General features: G+C 46.5%; 1 protein-coding gene across 4 annotated transcripts in view; it reads right to left on the minus strand.

The window, feature by feature from the left end:
* acap3b (ArfGAP with coiled-coil, ankyrin repeat and PH domains 3b) overlaps window positions 1-26,377 on the minus strand; it is a 50,510-nt gene that overhangs the window by 14,250 nt on the left and 9,883 nt on the right. For all 4 annotated transcript variants that reach the window (XR_013126749.1, XM_076994341.1, XM_076994262.1 and 1 more), the window contains exons 2-10: window positions 13,816-13,873; window positions 11,353-11,469; window positions 11,006-11,059; window positions 5,166-5,224; window positions 4,864-5,047; window positions 4,162-4,206; window positions 3,942-4,037; window positions 2,977-3,051; window positions 2,003-2,014 (exon numbers count right to left, since the gene is read on the minus strand). Coding sequence is in view for 3 of the 4 variants with exons in the window: in XM_076994341.1 (XP_076850456.1) it covers window positions 2,003-2,014; window positions 2,977-3,051; window positions 3,942-4,037; window positions 4,162-4,206; window positions 4,864-5,047; window positions 5,166-5,224; window positions 11,006-11,059; window positions 11,353-11,469; window positions 13,816-13,873 (700 nt within the window). In the remaining variant the exon portion in view is untranslated. The remainder of the gene's footprint in view (window positions 1-2,002; window positions 2,015-2,976; window positions 3,052-3,941; window positions 4,038-4,161; window positions 4,207-4,863; window positions 5,048-5,165; window positions 5,225-11,005; window positions 11,060-11,352; window positions 11,470-13,815; window positions 13,874-26,377) is intronic.

Raw genomic sequence — 26,377 nt, forward strand, 5'->3', positions numbered from 1 at the left:
ATGACAAAGACTGACCTGGTAGGACATCCTGTTTGGAGCTCGGATCTGTGTGGAAATGTGTTTACCTTAAACAGCAATGGGGCAACCCCAGGTACCACGAGCAAACCAAAAGTAATGGCGGAAAGTAAATAATGTCTTATTTTCAGCAGAATGGTATTTAAGACATCCAGCATTAATCTCCACAGTTAAGATGATAAGGAGAGTGTCTCAGGAGTCTCAGTGACATGTGGGAGGACTAGCTACCCTTCATCACATGCTAGAGACTCTGCACACATGGCCTAACCTCCCTGGACCTCGTTTTAAAACAGTGAGCCAACTTGTAATAAAGTGTGTTTGCGATCTGCTGGTTCAGTTCAGACTACTGAGTACAACTGTAAATCTGTAAAAAGCAAAGCTGTATTCATACACAGACAGTGGTCTGCCATACCATAGACAGTGGTACTGGTCAGAGAACTGGTACACTGCTCTGTTGTACTGGTCAAAGTACTGGTTCACTGCTCTGTTGTACTGGTCAGAGTACTGGTTCACTGCTCTGTTGTACTGGTCAGAGTACTGGTTCACTGCTCTGACATACTGCTCAGAGTATTGGTTCACTGCTCTGTTGTACTGGTCAGAGTACTGGTTCACTGCCCTGTTGTACTGGTCAGAGTACTGGTTCACTGCTCTGATATACTGGTCAGAGTACTGGTTCACTGCTCTCACGTACTGGTCAGAGTACTGGTTCACTGCTCTGTTGTACTGGTTAGAGTACTGGTTCACTGCCTTGTTGTACTCGTCAGGGTACTGGTTCACTGCTCTGTTGTACTGGTCAGAGTACTGGTTCACTGCTCTGACATACTGGTCAGAGTACTGGTTCACTGCTCTGACAAACTGGCCAGAGTACTGGTTCAATGCTCTGTTGTACTGGTCAGAGTACTGGTTCACTGCTCTGACATACTCGTCAGAGTACTGGTTCACTGCTCTGACAAACTGGTCAGAGTACTGGTTCAATGCTCTGTTGTACTGGTTAGAGTACTGGTTCACTGCTCTGACAAACTGGTCAGAGTACTGGTTCAATGCTCTGTTGTACTGGTTAGAGTACTGGTTCACTGCTCTGACAAACTGGTCAGAGTACTGGTTCAATGCTCTGTTGTACTGGTTAGAGTACTGGTTCACTGCTCTGACATACTGGTCAGAGTACTGGTTCACTGCTCTGTTGTACTGGTCAGAGTATTGGTTCACTGCTCAGTCACTAAGAATGAAAGGAGGGGCAGACGGCCTCATAAACAACACTCAACACAACAACACAGCACTCACCACCCTCCGGTGCACATTCAAAGCTTCCGACTTACAGAAAGAGGTCATTGCCCTTGCACTACTGTGCTATCTCTGTATCCCCCCCCCCCCCCCCACACACACACACAAGGATGCATTGATCTGGTCGAGTGTGCTCAGCATGTGACAGCTATGAATCAGCTCTTCATTGATCAGGAATCGACGGCCTGCTGAGTGTGAATGACCCTGGGACTATGTGAAGGACATGAAGCACAGAGGACACCAGGATGATTCAGTGAATGATCCGACTCATTTTATCATGAAGCACAGAGGACACCAGGGTGATTCAGTGAATAATCCGACTCATTTTATCATGAAGCACAGAGGACACCAGGATGATTCAGTGAATAAACCGACTCATTTTATCATGAAGCACAGAGGACACCAGGATGATACAGTGAATGATCTGACTCATTTTATCATGAAGCACAGAGGACACCAAGATGATTCAGTGAATGAACCGATTCATTTTATCATGAAGCTGAGAACACACCAGGATGATTCAGTAAATGAACGAACCAACTCATTTTATCATGAAGCTGAGAGCACACCAGGATGATTCACTCACACGAACTGGCTAGCTTAATCATGAAGTAGAGGTCACCAGGATAAATCATGACTTCACCTTTTACCATTTAAGTAAATGCAATTTATGGCAATATTTATTAAAAAATGAAATTTCACTCACCTGCATCAAAGTCTGTATTCAGTTATGATGGAGAACAAAGCCAGATGGAGAGAATGCACAGAGAGAAAAGATCGTTATTAGTTACTTAAATAGTAAAAAAAAAAGTTCAGAAAAGGTTACAATGTAAAGTCTGGATTTTAAAATACACATAAAAAATGTGTTTCATTTTTGTAATCTGATTTTTGAGGTAGGCAGTGATACAATTAATATAGAAGACTATAGAATGTAGAATATTTAATGTATTGAACCATTCTGAGACCCAAACGGTCATTCCTGTCACAGATGCCAGTAAGAGGAGTCTTTCCCTGCTGCTTTACTGTCTCTGCTTTAATTCAACACCTTGAATTTGTAATCATCTGCTAGTACGTCAAATCCAGGAGTACAACCTGCAAGAATCTGAGCTTCTGGGCAAACATAACGCGCTCTACACTGTGTCCAGGAGATCTTCTGTGTCCTACACTAAAACACTTGGGGGGTGGATTTATCAGTAGAAAATGTTTTAAGTGCAAGACAGCTTAAAGGATGCACTGGATCACTCTGGCTGTGATGTGTGATGCACTGGTAGCAATGCCCTGTTGGGCTGACTATGTGCTAACAGATGGTTAGTGCCTTGGTGGCAAATAGAGAGAGAGAGAGAGAGAGAGAGAGAGAGAGAGAGAGAGAGTGAGTGTGCGTGTGTGTGTGTGTGTGTGAACATGTGTCTGAAGAGCTGAAGTCCCCATGCTGGTCAAAGAACTGTACTATATTCATATGTTGATGAACGTCTTCACAAGGACAATATACAAGTCCGTCTACTGCAGCCATATGTACACAACCCCCCCTCGGTCAAGTTTACCGAGATCATGAACCGCGTTGATGGGACTCACAAAAAGTGGGAAATCTTTGAGTGAATGGATTAATGTTATGGCGTAAAACACAGCTGTGACTGGACGTGAAGTGGTCAGAGGTGGTGGGGGATGGTGGGTGGTGCTCACCCTCTGCTGGATGATGGCGTGCTGGTGCTCCATCAGTCTCTTCTCCATCGCCGAGTCGATCACCAGCTGATCCAGCTGCAGAACGGACACAGCACATCAGGTGAGTGGAGCAAACACACTCACACACACATCAGGTGAGTGGAGCATACACACTCACACACACATCAGGTGAGTGGAGCAAACACACTCACACACACATCAGGTGAGTGGAGCATACACACTCACACACACATCAGGTGAGTGGAGCATACACACTCACACACACACATCAGGTGAGTGGAGCAAACACACTCACACACACATCAGGTGAGTGGAGCATACACACTCACACACACAGCAAGTGAGTGGGACAAACCCACACACCTCACACAGTACAACGTCCCTTTTAAAGGGCTTTGCTAGTCTTTGGGCTCTGGTGCTGTTTTGTTTGTACTGTAACAGGGTTTGTGTATGTGCACTGCCATGTTCATCTGTCTCCTTCATAGCTCAGTCACTCTTACAGGCCTCATTCTGTCAGTTCATGAACATGATCTGGCAAACGGTCAAAGGAACAAATCTATTGTCACTGTTCCTCTAAGGTGTATTTAACCTTCTAAAGGTTTGCTTCTTCTACAGACCTGCACTCATTAAAATTCTGCATATCCAAATTTTGTTTGGATTTTTTTTATGTCACCTTATGTCTCACACACACACACACACACACACACACACACACACACACACACACACACACACACACACACACACACACACATGGTCCTCATAACCTGCCAGAACACAGATTATGCCCACTTTTCACTCATTAGGCCTGCATGACTCTGAAGCCCTGGGGCTCGCCTGGATCACGTGCCCGACGCGAGGCGCAGGTGTTGGGGCAGAGCAGATGGTGCAGCGGGGGCCTAATGAACATGGCTAACGGGACGCCGTGTCTGTGGGAGCAGGTGTCTGAGGAACGTGACACTCACCTCGGCGGCCAGGTTCTTCATGTACGGGTTGAGCTCGTCCAGAAGACTGTAGCCCTGCTGGAACATAGAGTACTGAGCCTGCATGAACGACAGCATCTGTTAAGGAGACACGGGGGAGACAGGTCAGGAATGACAAGGCCATCGCGGAAAAGACGCACTGCCACTGATACATCGTACACTGATACATGGTCTTTGGCCAATATAGAAGGGAATCGCTCACCGAATCAAGGATTTCAAACTTCTTTTTGGCCTGTAAAACGTTGATCTGGGGAGACAATGAGTGTGGTTAACACAACCTGGCGTCATACACTGAGTAATTAGACCTACTTTATTAACAGTTTTACAAACATGGCAGTGCCACCTTGTGTTTTGTTGATATTAAGGCAATATTTTGTAATAAAATTTTTTTTTTAATTTTGTAATGGTTTTTTTCAGGAGCAGATAAGCTAACCATTCCTAGTCCCTTCAAAGCCCATTAAACAGTACTAAATAAGGGCTCACTAGTACCAGGCTGCTACAGCACAGACATTTTGAAGAGGAATAATCATGTGTAATTAGTCACACTGCCACCAGGGGCTCCAGAGAGCCAGACAAGAGGCTTAAACCCTCCTGACAGGATAACCGAGGTTTCATTAGGGACCATATAAAGCCAAATGGAATAAAAGGCTTGGAAATGCTTACGTCTAACCACAGTACTGGCAATGGTTTCATTACATCAGTGTGTCTGGTTCAGTTTAATATTACCATTTTAATGTGATTAAGCATTTAAATAAATCTGATAACATAGCATCTTGGGTTTTTTTTTTAGCATTACAGCTGTGAGAGGGTAATTTTTGGGACTTTTACTACAAATTAACCTCTTACTTTCCATTATGTTCCCTATATAGAGCCTTGGTGGACCAGAAGCACTCTGGTCGGTTACCTGTAAAACGTAGTCAAGGGCGAGGTGGCGGAAGCATTTGCGGGTAGTGATGAGTGTGCCGGCGGCTTCTTCGGCCTCGTGGGGCTTGTTGCGCGGGGCCTGGGCGTTCTTCACCTGCGCTATCTCCATGTCCTCACGCAGCCTGTCAAACTGCTTCTTCGTTTCCTTGAACTTGCGCACGTCCCTGCACGGAAGACAATGAGTGAACCCACCACATGACACCGAGAGAGAGAGAGAAGCAAGAAAGACGAGAGTAGCACTAGGAAAGGTGAAGCGGGTGGTGGTGCGTGAGAGCTACTTACTCTTTCACAAAATTGTGCAGTTGCTGCTTAATGGACCTCTGGGCCTGGTCACACAGGATCTGAACACAGAAAATCACAGTGAAGGTTCAGACTCGTCCACTGATTCACAAAAACACAGTGAAGGTTCAGACTCGTCCACTGATTCACAAAAACACAGTGAAGGTTCAGACTCGTCCACTGATTTACAAAAACACAGTGAAGGTTCAGACTCGTCCACTGATTCACAAAAACACAGTGAAGGTTCAGACTCATCCACTGATTCACAAAAACACAGTGACACAGTGGTAATTACTCTTGGCACCCAAGACTAGTAATATCATCATCAACCACAAAGCACTGGCATACTTTTTTTTTGCTCCGACCAAATAATCATACACTTGATCAGATTGAGAAACCAATAGTTGTCTTAAACATTTTGATGTTATTCAATGGCTATAACAAAACTCCAGTGCCATGTAGCTGTTTGAACCACTGTTCAATATTAACACCACCGCAGTAAATGTGAAAGATAATAGTGCATCTGTACGCACTACTCACTGTTGACCACTAGGTGGCAAAGTCGCAACTGAAACTGCAGCAAGTCATGACACACCCCCTTATACTTGTTCACCCCCATCCCTCTCTTCCGCTCTCCCTCTGTCTGTCTCTGTGGGGAGCTGATGGTCATGTCGTGAGACGGAATCATGGAAAGGGTAAAATAGGTTGCCAGAGCAGAGAGGGGCAGAGTGCTGGGATTCACACAGAGAGAGGCATGACGCAACACACACACACACACACACACACACACACACACACATACATACACACACATACACACACACACAGAAAACATCTCATCAAGCATTTTGAACGATTAGGAAATTTTGGTGCAGCACGAACACACACACCCATAGACGAGAGGCCACGGATGTCACCATGGATCACAACAGATCTCTCTCTCTGTCTCACGCTCTCTCTTATGCAGACACACACACACACACACACACACACACACACACACACACACAGTGATTGCAACAGGGAGTAGATGAAGAGCCGCGTGCTGTGATCATCTCAATTCGGGCGTTGTTAGAGACAGAGGGGCTTTACATCTGAGATAAGCAGCAGGAGGACATGTGACATAGAGCAAGAATATAACACAGCTTATGTGCAAAGCCTTCTAGAGAGAGAATGAAAGAGACTGAGAAATCAGACACACCAGAAAGGCAAAAGGCAACACTGGTTCATCTTTGTATATAAAGCAGTTGCCATCATGTAGGACTGCAGAAAAATATATATCATTCTTTACTCACAGCTGTGGCAATAGAATAAATAGAAGCTGAATGCTATGGGAAACAGAAAACAATGTTCTCTATATACGTACGTGTATGCAGGACATTTGACTGGACGCCTGCATTACGCTGGACTTCTGCACTGCATTTACATTTAGAGAATTTAGCACTTTTATCCACGGTGACTTACAAAGTGCTTTGCCATCTGTTCACAGAATCCATCCTAGATAGCAGCCCTGAAACCGATGTCTACTAAACTACAGGAATCAAGCCTTCAGGCAAATCTCAAACAGCTGCACCTACATCAGGAGACCCATTTGTCCAATCTTAAACCAAGCAACAGCATGATGGGATTCGAACCCCCGCGTGCAAAGTACAATGGATTAGCAGTTTGTTACACTGGACGCCTTCCCCACTGGACCCCTGCATTACGCTGCACTCTTCCATTACGTGGGGCCTTCAAGGTCTGGGGGCCCAGCGCTCCATCTCAGCTCATTAGCAGCACGTGTCGATCTAAGCAGCTAACAGCTCCCTCCAGTCTTACTGCATCCTCTCTTTCTCTCAATCCCTCCCTCTCCCACTCACTCCCTGGTTCTCGCTGTCTCTTGTTCTCTCTCTGACTCACTCATCCTCTCACTCTCTCCCCTCACTCATTCCCTCTCCCTCTCTCCCTCTCTCCCTCACACACACACACACACACACACACACACACACACTAAAGGTTGTGATGAGAGCCACTGAACTGTTTCCTGAGGTAAATCTCAGACATTAAGAACACATCAAATCTGTTCTGACTCACGGCACCTAGAGACAGGTGGTTGAATTGAACCATGCACTCAGGAAGGAAGAAGTGTGTAAAAGACAGAACGAGAGAGAGAAAGAGAAACATTGAGTGAGTGAGAGTTTAATCATGGCCTGAAGCCCAGACCCTCTACAGAGAGCAGTGAGACCCTTTAATGTAGCGCCAGTCACTAGCATGCTGTAGTCGACACGCTGCTGTATCACTGTTCTGAAGGCACACAGCAGAGATGAACCTGAAGCTGCTCGGGGCTTCTAGCAATTTGGCTGACCTTCAGAACAAGAAGGAAATACTGACAGAGAGAAGTGGAGAAAGGGAGAAACAAAAGGGAGAGAGAGAGAGAGAGAAAGAAAAAGACTCGGACAAAGGACTTCAATCACAGGTGCTCAGGTGCTCAGCACATGAAAGCCCTCCTGCCCTGAGGCAGCCAGGTTTCCTGAGGACAGACAGGAAGTGGTACATGTTGGCAGCAGGTGGCAGGTGCGGTAGCTGGTACACATATGTTCGCCATGTGATGTGCTATCTGCACCACGACAAGAGAGGCCTGGTGCAGGCATGAGACGGCATGAAAGGCCCCGCCCACTCCGCCAGCTCATCTGGAGCGAGCACACTTCATTGGGTCGAGCTTTAGATCAAACAGACAGACAACATAACAAGCGCACGGGAAAACTCCATATCAGCAAGAAAACACACCTTGTGAAAGTCTACAATGGCCAAAATAAAAGAAAAACTAATCTGAAACACAGGTCCAGCTGTAAGGCAGGGCCAACGCGGCCAGAGGAGCCCTGCCTCAGTGAGACTGCTCATCTGGCTGGATTTGCATCTGCTGAGGAAAGCAGTTTGTTACGTAACGAAGCTGATGAACGCCCTTCCTGCTGCCGGCCACGCCGAGTCCTGCACAGCTGCACTTATGACATGGACTGGGCAGATTCAAATCTAGCCCTCCACGCAACCCCGAAAACCCGAGAGATTCCCATAGGGATTCCTGTGGATCTGTCTGCCTGCCAAATTGGAATCCCAGTACAACAAAGGCCACAGAGGCCCAAGTCCAAGGCCCCAAGTTTGGCGTATGAAACCTTATACCTTAAACTGAAGAACAGAGTTGATGTGAGTGCCATAATCACAGGTCTGGGTGGGCGTGGCCACCTTCCTACTCTCTTCTGTGGGATTACTGATCGAGGTGCTCCATGGCAAGCTGTCGGGTACACACTCCCCACTCGCTCCTGCCCCCAGCTGCAGGAACTACACGATGGTGATCGCTGGCACGGGGATCCCATGCAAGATCCCCCACTTCACCCACTCCCACACCATCAACCCCACTCTCCATCTTCTCCCTCCACCACACACACACACACACACACACACACACACCAGAGTGGAGAAGACACCGCAAGGGTCAACATCAGTTCCAGATACACACTGTTAACACACAGCTTGTACCAATACCGGACAGCATAGGCAACAGAGTGTTTAAAGGTACACTAGAGGCAGTACGTATATTAATGAGGCAGTATATGCTCAGTGGGAATAGGACTCTGTTTCCTGGAGGCAAACGTGCTATGAGATCAGTAGTGTTATCACCTCTGCAGTCAGGGTGAGAAACATATTACACCACCCCCCACCCCCCTCGCACCAACAACTCCCTCTTGCCACCACCGTCTCTCTCCTGGCTGACAGTGTGAAGACAGCAGTGGTAATTCCACTCGAGCAGAGAGGAGAGAGACTGCTTTCATTTGACCCTGCTGTTCCTAATGAAACACTCCTCCTGTTGGGGACAGGTAGCCACTCCCCCAGCCTCGATCAGGAACAAACCCGCTCTACGCTTCAGATCCCAAGGCAGAACAAGCCGATCCACCGAGCAGCTAGGCCTGTCACTAGTCTGTGTGTGTGTTATCTCCAACATCTTGCACTGCGTCCTGTGTTATCCCATATGATGCACCATAAGCTGTGATGTATATCATCATATTTCACAGATGGGCATCAACACCTACCATTCACACACACATACAACACACACGTTTCCAGCTTCAATGTGTGAAATGTACATCAAACCGAGGTGTCTGGATTGACGACGCAGAAGGATTAGATGTAGCGCTAACTGCACAGGAATCTCATTGTCAAAGTGGCAGGTTAGCTACATTACCCAGGCCTGTGGTGTGGGAGACAGCTCTGGGTCCTGGGTGCATAGATAAAGACACCCAGAGTGGGCAGCATGAAATACAGTCATATAGGAGCCCATGTTGTCTGAACAGATGTGAAAACCCGCTAGTGGTTCTCATCCTCATCCACACGCTTTAACCAGGTCAACCAGGTTCTGCTTTGCAAATGTTATGAGTGCTTTCGAGGTCATGAGCCCGTGGCCCTGTGGTCAGCTAACAAGAATGCGGTCCTCTCCGCCACAGACAGGCCACCGTGGGAGACGCATATCTCAGGACCCAACTGTAAAACAACCGCAGTGGCAGAAGGTGACTAGAGGCGAGCGGAGCTGACCCGGAGTGTGGTGCTGACCCGGACAGCGCGGTGCTGACCCGGAGCGAGAAGGGAAAATCTCAGCACGGACGCCGCACTGTTTGCATCTGTAACCAGGAAAACGAGCAGCTGACTTGAGGCTGATGATTAAAAAGCCGCTGTGGTCCTTTCTGCCCCGACTGTGGAATTTCCTCTGCTCCAGAAATGCCCCGGTGCTCACCCACAATTACAGCACACGCCACTACATCTTGTAACTTTGCAGAAGAGAAACACAGCAGCCTAATTAGTGAAGTAAGGTGCATTCCTGATGTAGTGGGCATATAATCGTGCAGACAGGCTTTGGCCTCAGAACCCATACAGGAAGGAAAAGGTGAGTGTTGTTAACTGATATATAGTCCCTATAACTCCTTCTTGCTTCTTCTCCTCTCCCCCTCTTCCAACTCTTTTTCTTTGCTTTCTCTCCATCTTTTGTTATGTTTCCAATTACCAGAGTCCTCAAAAACAGGAAGGACGTTTCTCTGCCTACGACACACGTCCCACGCGTGGCTATTTTCGGGCGCGAGAAGGTCCAGCACCTTCGTCCTTCCAGGTTCAGATCTCACACGAGGTGTCAATTCTAAACTGAGCTGCTGGCTGGAGTCAATGAAACAAGGCATCGTCTTGCTTTAAGTGTGAGTGCTAGCACGATACATACACTGGCTCGCGAGTATTTTCCAGATTTTCAGAACAAAACAGCTCATGGAAAAAGCCTATATGTTGATCTTATGTACTGAGGCGGCTAAAAGACAGCCTTTTATGAAGCCTATAGCCTTTTCTGATCTAAGATCAGTGTTCTGCTGCCAAATCGTGCATTAAAACAGTCTAAGGCAAACTGTGAGTCTGAGTCTAGATGGTCTGGCCTCATGCAGCATGGCTGTGAGCTTGTTCAGAAATGGGGGCATGTGGAAAGCATCAGTGACGTGTGACGTGAAACCTTCCGTGTAAAGAGATTAGGCTCCTTGGGCTTGAACTACCCCACAGTCTGTCAGCCACCCGGGAAACGGCCATATATGCTCCCCTCTCCTACATATTTTTAATAAACATCTATAATAATGCCTATAAATAATGTCTATAAATAAACGTATATATAGGTTTATAATTTCACTATCATGAAGCTACATTTTGCAGCATGCATGTGTGTTTTATTAGGAATGCACACATGTAAGTGCGCACACACACACACACACACACACACACACACACACACACACACACACACACACACACACACAATTGTGGCAACTCAGGGAACCATGTCTCACCATGTGGTAGTTGACGAGTTCCTGAAGGCTCTCTCCACATTTCTCTAGGCACTCCTGAAAAACAACACACACACACACACACACACACACACACACACACACACACACACACACACACACACACACACACACACACACATTATGCATAACATAAGCAAGTTGTATTTCTCATTGAAGAGAACATATAGACAGTTTTATTAGTACACAGGACACAATGTCAAGAAAAGTTTTTTTTTCTAATCTTAAATCTAATGTTCACAAAAGTAACATTTAGTAATGTGAAATCAGTGGTTTTAATGCTGTTCGGGTTTTCGGGGAAACCCAAGAATGAATGTATGATATCTCACCGAGATCATTTCCTCTTTGCAGTGGTGGGACAGGTCTCGAATGCCATTTATAAAGAGCTTGTTGGCACTGACGTACGCGCGGCCAGCCTCGATCATGCCACTACACAGCTTCACCAGCTGATGGGGGCGGGCCAGGGGGTGGGTCGACAGAGCACACACAGACAATGTTTATTGCTTAGCTTTATTGGCCAGCCTCACAAGGCTTAATTTCAGGACCTAAACAGCAGAGGGAAAATTAGACTTGACACTGAAATCACAGCATTGTGTCTACTTCTGGATCACCCTGCAGTTATCACCCCAGGGTTAGTACACACACTAGTGTAGGTGCTAGCCTGCAGTCTAGGTAGTACTCTTACACACACAAACACACATACACACACACACGCACACACACACACACGCACGCACACACACACACACACACACACACGCACACACACACAAGCACACACACACGCACGCACACACACGCGCACGCACACGCACACATACGCGCACACACACGCACACACGCACGCACGCACGCAAACACGCACACACGCACGCACACACACACGCACACACGCACGCACACACGCACGCACACACGCACACACACACGCACACACACACACACACACACACACACACACACACACACACACACACACACACACACACACACTTTTACACAGGTTAATGTGAATAGTAGGGCATGCCAAGTGAAATTAACACTGCTGTACTGGTTCATTCCATAGCTCTGTATGAAGACGCTTCTAACAGAGTTGTAGCTTAAAAGACTCTCCCAAAAGTGTCTAGTGGATTAATCATCTTTAAACCCTTCTGACATGTTTCAGCCTCATGGGTTGGACTTATTTTCAAAATATGTTCAGGCATAAAAATGGATCATGAAGATGCTGTGAGTGTGATACAGACATTACTGCCCCCACACACTGGGTATGAGTGTGATACAGACGTTACTGCCCCCACACACTGGGCATGAGTGTGAAACAGACGTTACTGCCCCCACACACTGGGCATGAGTGTGATACAGACATTACTGCCCCCACACACTGGGTATGAGTGTGATACAGACGTTACTGCCCCCACACACTGGGCATGAGTGTGATACAGACGTTACTGCCCCCACACACTGGGCATGAGTGTGAAACAGACGTTACTGCCCCCACACACTGGGCATGAGTGTGATACAGATGTTACTGCCCCCACACACTGGGTATGAGTGTGAAACAGACGTTACTGCCCCCACACACTGGGCATGAGTGTGATACAGACGTTACTGCCCCCACACACTGGGCATGAGTGTGAAACAGACGTTACTGCCCCCACACACTGGGCATGAGTGTGATACAGACGTTACTGCCCCCACACACTGGGTATGAGTGTGAAACAGACGTTACTGCCCCCACACACTGGGTATGAGTGTGATACAGACGTTACTGCCCCCACACACTGGGCATGAGTGTGATACAGACGTTACTGCCCCCACACACTGGGCATGAGTGTGATACAGACATTACTGCCCTCACACACTGGGCATGAGTGTGATACAGACGTTACTGCCCCCACACACTGGGTATGAGTGTGAAACAGACGTTACTGCCCCCACACACTGGGTATGAGTGTGAAACAGACGTTACTGCCCCCACACACTGTCAATAGCTAACAGTCCTAAACCCCATTTCCATCTTCACTATTTTTCACTACACAGGAAGTGCAACGTACATCCACTCTATTTAATATCAAACACCACTTACCCTCTTAACCTTTAATTTGTGAATGGCATATTTACCTTAGAGCACTTCCATGATAATGGAGCACTTCAATGACAGCTATCGGCATCACAACGTAATATATTTAGCATTCTATACACTGATGCGGCTGAGCAAAAGCAGTTTGACTAATGTTAACGTGTCAGATCCATTGAAGGTCTCATGGCCATATAGAAACATATGGAGTGGCCATATTGGTCCCTAATGCGGAAGGAGACTCTGATGTGACCATGTTCTCTACTTGCACTAGATGCTCTCCACTGGCTGTGGGGACACTGAGGTTCCTGCTTCTATCCTACAGTGTGATCTAAAGCCTGGCTTCACCATGACTCTATCACTCCAGAACCTCAACACACTCCAGAACCTCAACACACTCCAGAACCACAACACACTCCAGAACCACAACACACTCCAGAACCTCAACACACTCCAGAACCTCAACACACTCCAGAACCACAACACACTCCAGAACCTCAACACACTCCAGAAACACAACACACTCCAGAACCACAACACACTCCAGAACCACAACGTGATCACACAAAGACTTGCTGCCTATAACTTTACACGTCTCCAACAAAGAGACTTTGAAAGGAGTTTACATCACCTGTACATGGTGTACTGAAATCAGAATGACACAAAGTGACCGCCATTGGCGGATGAAAATGACCAGCGGATTGGTTCTACATACCTTGTCTAGTTTGGCCTCGACGTCCACCACATCTGTCTCCACCTTGTCGATGTTCGCTCTGAAGGACAATGAAACAGAACATTTTTGTTAGACAGAGATGCAACACCATCAGACACAACAGGCAGTGTGACCAAGAGTAACACTGGCAAACATCTGTCTTTGGCTGTAGCCTTAATAAGCAGTCCTAAGCAGTAGTGTTAGCTCTCAAATAACAAGAAATATTAACGCGTAATGCATTTAGACTTGTTCCAGGTGTTTCCAATGTCCTGCAAATGCAGTGCCTAGAAATCAAGGAAAAGAGAAGATAACTCACTAACTAGCCATAAAGAGCCCCCATAACAATATCTGCTCCTGTAGACCTCCTCTCATTGGTGTAGAGTGGTACAGTTACACAATCACAGCTACAAGACCGTCAAGAGAGAGACAACTCAGGGTCCAGCAGGCCTGTTTTCATTACCATCACTTAAAGCTGCTGTTGTCATTAAGCCCAGTGAACAGTGAGCAGAGAATGCCAAGCCCTCTACTTGAAACTATAGGAGCCATTTGCCACTGAAAAGCCCTGCTAAGATCCAGCCCCCACCCTCATAGCACAGTCTGGTAGTCACATTTGTACTGTTTATATCTATGCATTTGGCAAACACATTTGCAGCATTAGCTAAAACATTGGATCCCAAGAATCATCAAAAACAATCAAATACAGAAGGAATTGTACACCCGAGAAATGCACGAGTCAGTGTCCTCCCACTGTGTCTGTGGGAGTTATTTTGTGATTAAAATAAAATAACCGGTTGGAAAATTAATTATTAGAAAAAGACACTCCAGTTTCTCTCCAGCTCTGTTTCCTTGGCTTGAATCTTTTAATGCAGAGCTGTGAATTCTGGAGAAAGCCCATAAGGTTATCCCACGCTCTCAGAGACAGGAGACTCACTGAAGTAGCATCTGACATCGTCTCACACACACACACACACATAAAACGAACACCTTTAAAAATTAAAGTAGCATAGGCCACAAAGGTTCCTGGACATCTTCCCTCTACTTTATGTGATACGGTTATGGGGTCGTAACTAATCAATAATCCCCCAGCTGTGCTCTGTGTGCGCTGCCATGGCATGGGGCCAATCCTCTGCGTGTTTTAACACAACATTTTTAACACCACTAGAGGGGAAGCTTGAAACACAGGTGGAGACGGACCCCAGGGAAAGGGTGGGCGGGAGGCAAAAGGGAATTCTGCACTCTGCACTATGATGATGCAACGATGACACAATGCAGTGATCCCAACTCTGGTGTTCCCAATACCTGGAGCCCAGAGATCCCCATCCATGTGTGTGTTTCGTTTCAGCCCTTTGGCTAATTCGCCAGCTAAATCCAGCAGTGCTGGGGCGAACACATGGTCTTGAACAATTGTCATGCAACGGTGTAAAAGGGGGTGAAAGGTCATGACCTTTGTTATCTGTACTTTGACATACAAGGCAGCTGAAAGACAGGAAGAGCAGCTCACAATGCAACAAGCCCCTGGACTGTCAGTGTTGGCCCAAGTCCCCAGGGACATCACATTCCCATGATTCTATTGTTAGAGGCCCCATAAGCATCCCAGACAGCTGAGCTCTCCTTCCTTGGTTGAGATGAAAGACAGAGGCCTCCCTGATACCCCTTTGTGTGTGTGGTGGGGTAAGTGGAAAACGTGCACTGCACTGATGCCCCATCTGAGGCAGACAATTAACGTCCCCAAGACCGTAGTGGTGAAAAATTCTATTAGCGGAAAGTGTCACTGTTGGAATGAACAAAGGGCTACTGCAAATCATTTTAAAAGTGGCTGTGCAGAATGGCATGTTGTTAGTGTCAAGATGCTGCCAGTGAAGTGTAATAGAGCCGTGTACCATATGAGGGCAACCCTCAAGCCCATTTATGAGGAGAGGATTGATCTTTACCATCTGGTGGCTCTCTGGAGGAAGTGTGTTGCAGCTGGATTGTATTTCACAATTATGAACTGCTGTAATTTGGTGATGACACTGATATTGTCAGAAAATCAAGGGCACATACACATTTCCAATTCAGTGTCCTGCTAGTGGTTTAAATCTCCTGCTTTAGCTGGAGCGAGCAGACATCAGGAAACAGTACCAAAGCTGCTCCGTGATTTGTGGTTAAATCTGTGGAGATTAAACCTTGCTCCCTTACTGTCTCTTGCTGTCTATTTGCAGGAACCAATCCAAAGAGGCTCTGTGTGTGTGTGTGTGTGTGTGTGTGTGTGTGTGTGTGTGTGTGTGTGTGTGTGTGTGTGTGTGTGTGTGTGTGTGTGTGTGTGTACTGTCAAGAAGCCTGATGAAAATGGGGAAAAGGTTTTACGAGAATCTAACTTATCAGCTTCCTGGTCATCTGAGGACTATACTTAGCCTCATATTTGCATAAGACAGAGAGAAAGAGAGAGAGATCACGGTGCTTCAGAGCACACAGTATACACACAATTTTTACATCTTAGCTTAAATAACAGTCAGGATACAGATGAGTAAAATCAGTTGAACAAAGTCTGAGAGAGAGAGCACAGGTCTGATGTTAGGTCTGAGAGAGACAGCAGCAGTGTATTGCACATGGCAAAAATCATGAAAACAACACACAAAAAAAAACCACTTCAGGCTTTGCAATGCTGACCTGAACACACATCATTACAGCGACAACTGTGTAGATTCCCAGTGGATTCTCAACACTCCACTTGTTGTTAGCATGTTCTTATTTATTTACATCATCTGTTTAACCCTAGTGTAAAAGTCCTGTGATGTTCTTTCACTGGTAATTACACATCACACACAAACACAAGTAACCTCTTTGGCTTATAATTAGTAAAATATTTTCTGCCTTAGATTACGACGGCAAGCAGTCACACCATTGCTCTGTTTTTCTCAGCAGTTGCTGTACTGAGTAACAATTTGTTGATTTTTAAAGTTCCTAAATGGGCTCTCTGTCTGTCTTATCACACACTTGTTTGTGGCCAAGACCAGCATGTTTTTACAGGCAGTTATAGTGTGTGTGTGTGTGTGCGCGCGCGTGTGTGCATGTGTCCAATCTTAATGCTAACGCTGTGAGACTATTGCAATGGAAAGACCAGAATAACACGACATTTTGTACTTCAGGTAAACAGTTTACTCCGAGCCCAAAACACCATCTTTCATCACTTGTTTACTCAGGTCTTTCTCACCTGGTATGGAAATACTGTGACACCATGACACTCCCTGTCTGTTCATTCTGTTCAGCCCTCACTTGACTTGGTCTAATGTCCCTGACCCACTTTACCCAAACACACGCCTGCACTTCACAGCCGTTCGCCTTAAGTCTCCATAACACCCAGAAAATCACCTCCCCTTCTGACAGAGACAGCTGCCTGGTCCCCACCATGCCTGTCACGCATGGTGGTTTGAAGCGGGACCGTGGTGCGGGACGGGAAGCCGCCATGGCACCAGCGCGTAGCTGTCAAACGCCCCCATTGCCCCACCCGCCGCTTGCCGCCTAGAGCGGGCGGCCGTTTGGCACTGTGCCAGAGCCTGAGCTGCTAGCGGACCAGCTCGGCGAGGCATTACAGCGGGCCGTTCTCATCCGGCCCGTGACCAGCGCCTTCGGGGCCAGGCCGAGCGTCCCGCGGAATATCAATCCATGTCCAAGTGCGTCCGCTTTCCACAGACATCTCTTTATAAGCCAACGAAACAAAAGTGTGGAGAAAAAAAAGGAACAGAAGGAATAGAGGCTCTTTTGGACAGACTGGAGATGTGAAAGGACCTTGTGGAGGGAGAAGAGAGTGACTGGTATGGACTCAGAACACAAAGACCAAGTCCATGCAGGACCTGTATTCATTCCCTGCTTTGCTGGGCTGACTGGTTAGCTGCTCTGTTTTATAGCTTGTCCCACAGCTAGAGAACAGGAAGTATGACTGTACGTGTAGTGTGAGTTCTTACGTTGGTATCTGAACGCAGTCTCACTTTCCCTGCGGCCAAAGAGCACTTGGATCCACGTAGCACTGATCCAGTATCATTTGTTAATGTGTCTGAACATGTTACCAGTGAAAAAAGCAGCTGGGTTTACAATATCTTCACACTGTCTGCTTTAAAATCTTACCTGTGCTTTAAATTGTTACTTGGCTGACATTTGTTTGAAAATACTAGTTTAAATGTTCAAACCAAGCCCACTGATGTCAAAATCAGAATCGGCCTTTCCCTTGACACGTGTGTGCTTTCCTCCAGTAGTCACGGGAACCAGGTCAGGTCGTAGGATTCTGTCCATAAAACGTCATCAGTGGAACCCCGTGCTCTGGTCAGGTAGCATGGAGAGCTCCCTATCGCTGCCAACTGGCCAGTCGTCAGAAATGTGTTTCTTTTGTTTCTCTACAATAAAAAATAATTTCTCTGAAAGGAGGAAACGATGTGTAGCCAGCCAAGGATATTTCCAAGGGGAGCGATTTGCTGATATGGGAATCTTCCGGGGAGCCAGTACATTGCAACATCTCCTCACATGGGATGAGTGTGTTCTAAAGTGTTTGGCACTTCCTGTGTCACAGGGACGTGTGCATGTGTCATAACACTTAACGACAACATCAATTTCTCATAGAAGAAGAAAATAAATAATAAGTAAGTTGTTCGCAAGCTTCACGAGATGCTCATACATTATTCATATGCACACGTATATACTGACTAATAAACAATATCATTGGTTTTCAGGTTTTAGTAATATATTTTGCCCATGCAAAGTTAATAAAAGCAATTTCAGGCTTCAGTCAATAAACAAGTTTATAAATTCATATGTACAAACAGTTTTGTTGTAGACTTTTAGAATCGAGCACGACACTCTTTGAATAGTTGGGGAAGCTGAAAAAACTCTCCACATCCTCCCCGTGGGCCTCAGCGCAGCGGAGATCAAAGGTCAGGATGGCTTTTTGATCCCGCGCCTATTACAAGGTGCCGTTTGAAAATCAGAGTGCTATGGCATGAGATAATGACAAGGATCTCACCCCACCCTCCCCGTTCAGGGTTTGGGGCTCCGCCCGCTCAGGGGGCCGCACGCTAACCGCGGTAAGCCGACGGCGGCGCGCTAAGCTCTGAAGCGGTGAGAAGCCGTAACAGCTGGGGCTCTTTGCTGTGAGAACGTACGGATGGTCAGCACCTGGCCTCTGACGGGCTGCCGTGTCACTCATCATGAGTATATCCGGTCACTGGTTTATAATTTGTTTCACATAGCGTGAAAGTGAAGATCAAGCAAAGAGCCAGGACCGGCTTTCACACTCGATGTTTAATTGTGACAGAAGTGGGCAAAAAAGCTTGAGATATATGGCTGCGGGTGGGTGAATAATTGAATAATGTCCACAGTGGTGTGTGTGTGTGTGTGTGTGTGTGTGTGTGTGTGTGTGTGTGTGTGTGTGTGTGTGTGTGGCTGGGTTACATGCCATAGGCTGCAGGTCATCTGTCAGCCACACTGTAGTGAGAGTGGCAGTAGGCGGAGACGCCCCGATCTCTTCCCACACTTTTCCTGAGCCATGAAGCTGGGGCAAAGAGCCCTCAGGGAAGAGGAAAAAAATTAGCAAAAAGGAAGTAAGGGTTGCCAGATACTCCCACTGTCTTGTACAACGACTCCCACTGCCGCCTCTCCCCCCAGCGCCCATGTTATTACAGCCAGTCATGCATGGGCGCTGGGCAAAGGGGTCCAGGCCCGTAAGGGATATTTCCCTGTCTCTGCCCTCCATCCACCCTGGAGATGGATGAACCCAAGGCAATAGAGAAGCAAGATGAGAAATTGACAGCCCCGCAAACGCCTTTCACAAAAAACGGCTCCCCCAGGGAGTGTCGACTGTTTACTTGAGACAAAGTTCAGAGAAAAACCCAAGTTCTCGGACGCCGTTTGTGGTGAGAGAAGCAGGCGCTAAAACTGCTGACCAAGCTCAGTTTGCTTTGGCTTCACTCATTGCCCACTAAACTGAAAAAAGGGGGGGGATAGCACCTTCTCCCCAAGTTAGCTAAAGATACAAGCCAAATATGTGCCACTGCAACCACTACAGAACCCGATCAGATGCTCAGCAGAGGCACTTGAACAAGCTGCATCATGGCCATGAATTCGGGCTGCCCATCACTGATCAGCCAGAGGCCCCATCTTGTTCAGTGATATGGTGTGAGCTGGCTGTTTGCTCTAACTTGAGCGCATTCACAGTGGGGTCTGCAGCTGAGAACCATAACCTCCCCTCTCCAGTGGCTTCATATGTCCAGTGAACAACTCTGTCCAGTGATCTCCTCTCTCCAGTGACCACACTCCAGTGATCTCCTTCTTCCAGTGGTCTCCTCTCTCAAGTGACCTCCTCTCCAGTGACCTCGTCCATGCTATGACCTCATCTCTCCAGTGACCTTCTCCTTCCAGTGACCTCATCTCTTCATTGACCTCTTCTTTCTAATGAACTCTTGTCTCCTGTTACCAGAGATGCCACTGTGCATTTCAGATCACGCATATTTTGTTTCTGCCAGACATTCAGTTTAGAATAAAGAGTGCCCAATAAAATATTACATTTTTCTTTTGTTTTCACACTATGACAAACAGATCTCTGCCATTGTAATGGAAATGTACAATGTAAAATATATAAAAACCAGCTACCACAAACATCTTGGCTTATGGTCTAGGGTAGTCACTGACAGATGTAGACATGTACAGTGGACATGTCTCGGAAGCATGCTTAATTGGGATGGGACACACATTCTCCCTGGGAACTGTTTTACTTACACTTATGATCCCTTTCACTTTGGAATGAAACACTTGAGAATTGTCATGCTCTCCAGATGAGTGTATTTCAGACTGTTGCTCAGTCACAGTTTCCCATGACCATGAAGGACATGCTACCCCTTATCCAGACCTCCACTGCTGGCCAATAGACACAGCAATTTGGAGAACTCACCAGCCAATGGTAAGCAAACCTGGGGCCAGCTATTTGCATGATGTGCCCTTTCATTTTGGTATTCATGAGCATATGACAAGTCCAAACTGATCTGAGGTCAGCTTTCTTGTGCTGAGAAGTTGGATTTGGTCATCGGCTTGGTGGGGTGTGCTAGACCCCCTGCTGAGTGGCTGCCTCTAGAAACTGTTAGGGGATCTAAAGGAAAGTTGTGTATGTTGTAGGATCATGTAATTTATTCAGTTAGGATTGTAAAAGTGTATCTGAGCATACACTTCAGCATTCACATACACACATACGAAAGCTACTCCGTAACCCAACATTTTCCAAACTATTATATCACTACTAAACTCTACTAAATGTATTAATCTATTAATCAAACTTGCTTGTGTATTACTGCCATGAGTGATAGCCATCACAAACTAGCAAATACCAACTGACCATAAACACAAGTTATACCTATCATAAAAAATAATCTAGGAGGACATTTAAAATGGCACACTAAACACCAAAGGGTAGCAAACCCTGGAGCTGTCCGCACTGCGGCCACCCATGAGATGTGTGCTCGCAAGCCAGATGATCTGAACCTCCACCGGAGAGCCTGTGGTCTGACTACCTCTCAGAAGGAGCAGCAGACAGAGAGACGGATAGAGAGAGAGAGAGAGAGAGAGAGAGAGAGAGAGAGAGAAAACTTTGAACCTCCTCTGATCAGGTTACCACAGGAGTTTGCAATAAGAAAAACAGCAGTGTGCAGGGGCTGCAGCTGGGACTGAATGTGGAGTAGAGGTGTCTACCTGAGGATCTGAGCAAGCAAGGCAACACCAAAAACTGTATGTCATAAACTTACTGCCTATTTTGTAAGTGGAAGAAAGAGAGAGAGAGGGGGGGGGGGGGGGCTGTTTATGGGTGGTCCTCAACACTCCAAACATTCCTGTTCTCCAGCCAAGCATCAGAAATCACTGTCTATGCAGTTATGAACACAATACACTGGCCCAGAAGAATATCTATACAGTTATAAACACATCATACTGGCCCAGAAGAATGTCTATATATTTATGAACACATCACCCTGGCCCAAACGAATGTCTATACATTAATGAACACATCGCCCTGGCCCAGAAAAAGGTCTGAACAGTTATGAAGACATCACCCTGGCCAAAAAGAATGTCGGCAAGAATACACAGGCCACATCTTCAGTTTTAATCCTCAGAAACAAAGACACGCTGGGACCGTGGAGTGATGCTACTGAACTTAAAAAGCCCCGCAAAGCCCTTCCCCAAAAAACGAGCGCTGTTCCCTGAAACACGGCAAAACCAGAGGCTGCATCTCAAGGCAAACAGGCTGGACAGGCCTCTGTTACCAAAAGGTGGTGGTGGAGGTGGTGTTGGTGGGGGTGGTGTTGGTGGGGGTAACTGTGTTGGCAGGGGGTTGCGTGAGCTGGGTCAAACCAAAACCCTAGATAAACCCAGAAATGTCACTGGGTTTGAGTGAAGGAAAGTGAAGAAAGACCTGGAGCCAGAGATACAGAGTGAAATATATGAAATACATAGAGATTATTATTATTGTTGGTGCTTTTTATTATTTTTGTTGTTGTTATTATTATTATGTTAAAAATATAAACATTTTTCGATGCTTTGGCAATATGGTACTTTGTACAGTCTGGCCAATAAAGCCTCTTGACTTAAAAAATAGAGAGAGAGACTGAATGAGAAGAACTGGTTCTCCTTAACTCACAACAAGCTACAGGATTGTTGAGTTTGGGTCTGTAGACATCTTGGCCGCGATTATTCTCCTGGTTTCTCTCTAGAGAGAATGTCTTCACCACAGCGAAGGGAGAAGAGAGAGAGAGAGAGAGAAAGGCGTCCTGTCTGAGTCAAACTGCATTAGCCTCCAGGAACTGGTTGGTTCCGAAACCTTCAACTGAGTCATCCGTTGGAACTGTAAGTAAACACACCCAGCTTGCCTGTGACTTTTGGAACCAGGGTCATCCATCTTGTGAGGACATGCTGAACATGACGCCACTAACGGGAGCCTCGTAACGGACAGCGAGGCTGAATCCAGCAGCCGTCGGAGCACAGCCGAGACTCCCAGGACCACGGTGCCTTCGTGCCAGAGAGAGGTCACCGTATCTCAGCACGTGCGTCCGCTCATTGCACATCTGGGAGGTGAGTGTTTTAAAAAGACACAGATGTTCTCACAGAAACTATTATTGAAAGATATTCAGTAAAAAATGTGCTTTCCTGAGGCGGGAACAAGAAATGAAGGCACAGGACGTTCCTCTGAGTTACAGGGCGGCGTGTAAGACTGATGAGCTGTAGCTGCGAACACGACTGACCACGAGAGCCACGTGTGAAGCACGCATCACCGGCGCACGTCGTGCCAGGACTCTGCTGTGTGCTGTAATCTGACAACAGGGCAGCTGGTCGTGGGCCGAGGGGACCAACACTATGACTTGCTGGCCCACGTCAGCCAGATGAAGGTCTTTTTTTGCATTTCAGGAGAAATAGAGGGTGAAAACACAGTGAAACTTCTCCATGCAGGCTTACACAAACACACACGGTGGTCTGTAATAAGCTATAGAACCAGCAAATATATGAACTTAACAGAACCACATGTGCATGATACAGGTCTGACAATGTGTGTATACATCTAAGCGTTCAGGCATGGGATAAAATAAACTTGTGATCATCTAAAGCTGATGTTTTGAGCTACAGGCAATTTTTGTGTGTGTGTGTGTGTGTGTGTGTGTGTGTGGGTGTGTTTGCATGCAGCCACACTCCTGGCATCCTTCCAACTTTCAATTACCATCAGTGCAACAGGCATGTAGCACGTTCATTATCTCTCCTGGTGACCTTTTGTCCTTTAGTCACTTTCCCAGCCACTGCATCCTGCTTTCTGGCCTTGTCAGAACCTAGCAAATAATTCCAGACAGTCTCATCCATTGCACCCACCTGAAACCTCAGGCAGAGCCATAGTCAGTGATTGACTCCTGCGGAGCTCGGACGACCCCTTTGCTCTTTCTTTCCTCCGCTGTTAAGACACGGCAGAGCCGCTCGGTCCTGCCGGCAGCCGTGCTGGGTCCAACCCCACAGAGCACGCAGGGCCTGGAATCGGACGTGGAGGGGAGCGTGTGCCTCTGTTCGGCCACTGAGCCCATCCATCAAGACCATGTCTCGGCACTTCTGATTTTCCAGTGGTGGGTCCTCACGGAAAACCGATGATCCTGTTGTGGAACGCATGAACCCGCTGCAACGTGTCAAGGTTTTGGGGACTTTTTGTTTTGGTCTCATGAAATTCCTTCAGTGCTGGCCAGTTTAAAATAAGATGTAACTGCTGACATCGGTCAGAGAATTGAAGTGGGTAGGTTCACATTGCAATGTCAAAGCTGGATGTATTTCTTTGTGTAATTTAAGCTACAGGGCAATAGCCAGGAACACCAGGAGGTGGGAGAAAAGAATAAGACTCCCACATCCACGCACAAACGCACACACACACAAACATACACACGCGCGCACACACACACACACACACACACACACATACACCCACGCAAACGTACACACGCACGCACACACGCGCGCACACACACACACACACACACACATACACCCACGCAAACGTACACACGCACGCACACACCCGCGCACACACACACACACACACACACCCACGCACAAATGCACACACACACCCACGCACAAACGTACACACGCGCACACACACACACACACACACACACACACACACACACACACACACACACACACACACACACACACACACACACGCACAAACGTACACACGCACACATACACACACAAGTCTGGGACAGATGACTAAGAAGGAATTCATCTGAATACACCCAACAACCAGAGAGAAAAACACACAGATAAGCCACAGATACACCAATGACCTTTATAAATCTAACCCTAACCCTAAATCCATATATACTAATGAAAAGTATGAACGGTCTGGAAAGGCGTACATTATAGATGGTGTCCAAAAGAGAGGGCTGGGTCTGAGAAATAAAGCAACCAAGATGTGCAGCGCTGACAGTAATACGCGAGGTAGGCAGAGCACGTCTACACTCCCTTACACTGTTCACTGCAAGGGCACATGGGAAGGTCAGTACTGCAAATCAACAGTGCCTTAATAGCTGCCATCTGGTGGACTTGGTAATATGTTCAATAAAGAAGACTGCACACTTCTTAGAGGATCTATCCAGATGACTGAGCTATCAAAACAAACAGCTGCTGCATAACACCAAACTTAACGCACACGCTAGAGTCCTTAAGCCCTCGGAAAATGCTTCCTGTCAGTCACTTTAACGAGACGCCGTTTTAGCAAACTGGAACGTTTTATTTTATTTATGTGTTGTCTGTGAGTATGCGTGACAATTTAGCATGTGACTATTTAACTCCCGAGCAATGCGTTTAAGCAGGAGAGGTACAGGCTCTTGCCAGAATGAATGAATGAATGAATGAATGAATGAATGAATGAATGAAAATGTTGATGAGACAGAGAGAGGAAGAACTCTGAAGTGGCTGGGCATATTCTGGTACAAACCCACACAGTAACAAGGCAGAACTTACCATGCAAATCCTCCTTTCAGCAGACAACACCCACATGCAAAGCATTCTGCATGTAAAAATCACTTATAATCATAACTTTATATACGTCGGTTATTATAAAACAAGTTATTTAATCCTTTCCTCCTCTAGCTCAATGGACAGTTCTGTTGCACTTACATCATCACTAGTAGTGACATTTGAACGGCTGGTTTTTAGAGACCCAAAGTCTGTGCCTGCTTCACACATCCTTTTCACTTTGCGTTCAGAGTGAAGAGATCTGTGGATATGCCATACATCTGGGCCTGCCGTACATCCTGGAATATCTAGACCTCTGTCTCACATGCACCACAACAGTGTTTGTTTAGCTCAGAGAACTTAATCGTTTCCAACTTGTTACTGAGCAAACTTTTCCAAAAGGAGTCCAGTCGGTCCATCCGCAAGTAGTTCTGTGACCTCCGAACTCTAAGCGGCACATTCGAGAGCTGGTGAATCTATCAGCGCAGGTGCGGTGTGGGCTGTGAGCTCACAAATCACCTCCACTCTCCACACTCCAATGACCTCATCCCAGCAACCTCTCAGTGACAGTACGACCTCACCCATACAGATCTAATCACAAACAGATAAGGTAAGAATTGACACTGACCATCTCCTAACATAATGTGTCTCAAGCAACCAGAACTCCAGCAGCACTACAGCTGTAGAGCTGATAGTTTCTAGAGATAAGATATATTCTGAAGCTCACAAAACTCTCAATTTCACACCCTCTCCTCACACAGTGTTACAAAGCCACACATATTTGAATATATATTGCATGCAAAATATTTTTATACTGTAAATGTATATACTGTAAATCTTCATTTTGTAAACAGCATGTTTATCATTGTTACTACGTACATTGGGTAAACTGTGCTTTTGTGTGATGCTTACCCATCTTACCCATCATACCCAAACAAATTCCTAGACTCGACAAGTTCTGGCAAATTACAGTGATTCTGATTCATGTGACTTGCTACTTATTATTCAACACATAGCCTACACATCTTTGACTGTATAAATATGGATTTACTGGCATGGCATATAT

This window comes from Brachyhypopomus gauderio, chromosome 1 (assembly GCF_052324685.1).
Source record: "Brachyhypopomus gauderio isolate BG-103 chromosome 1, BGAUD_0.2, whole genome shotgun sequence".
Classification (NCBI taxonomy): Eukaryota; Metazoa; Chordata; class Actinopteri; order Gymnotiformes; family Hypopomidae; genus Brachyhypopomus; species Brachyhypopomus gauderio.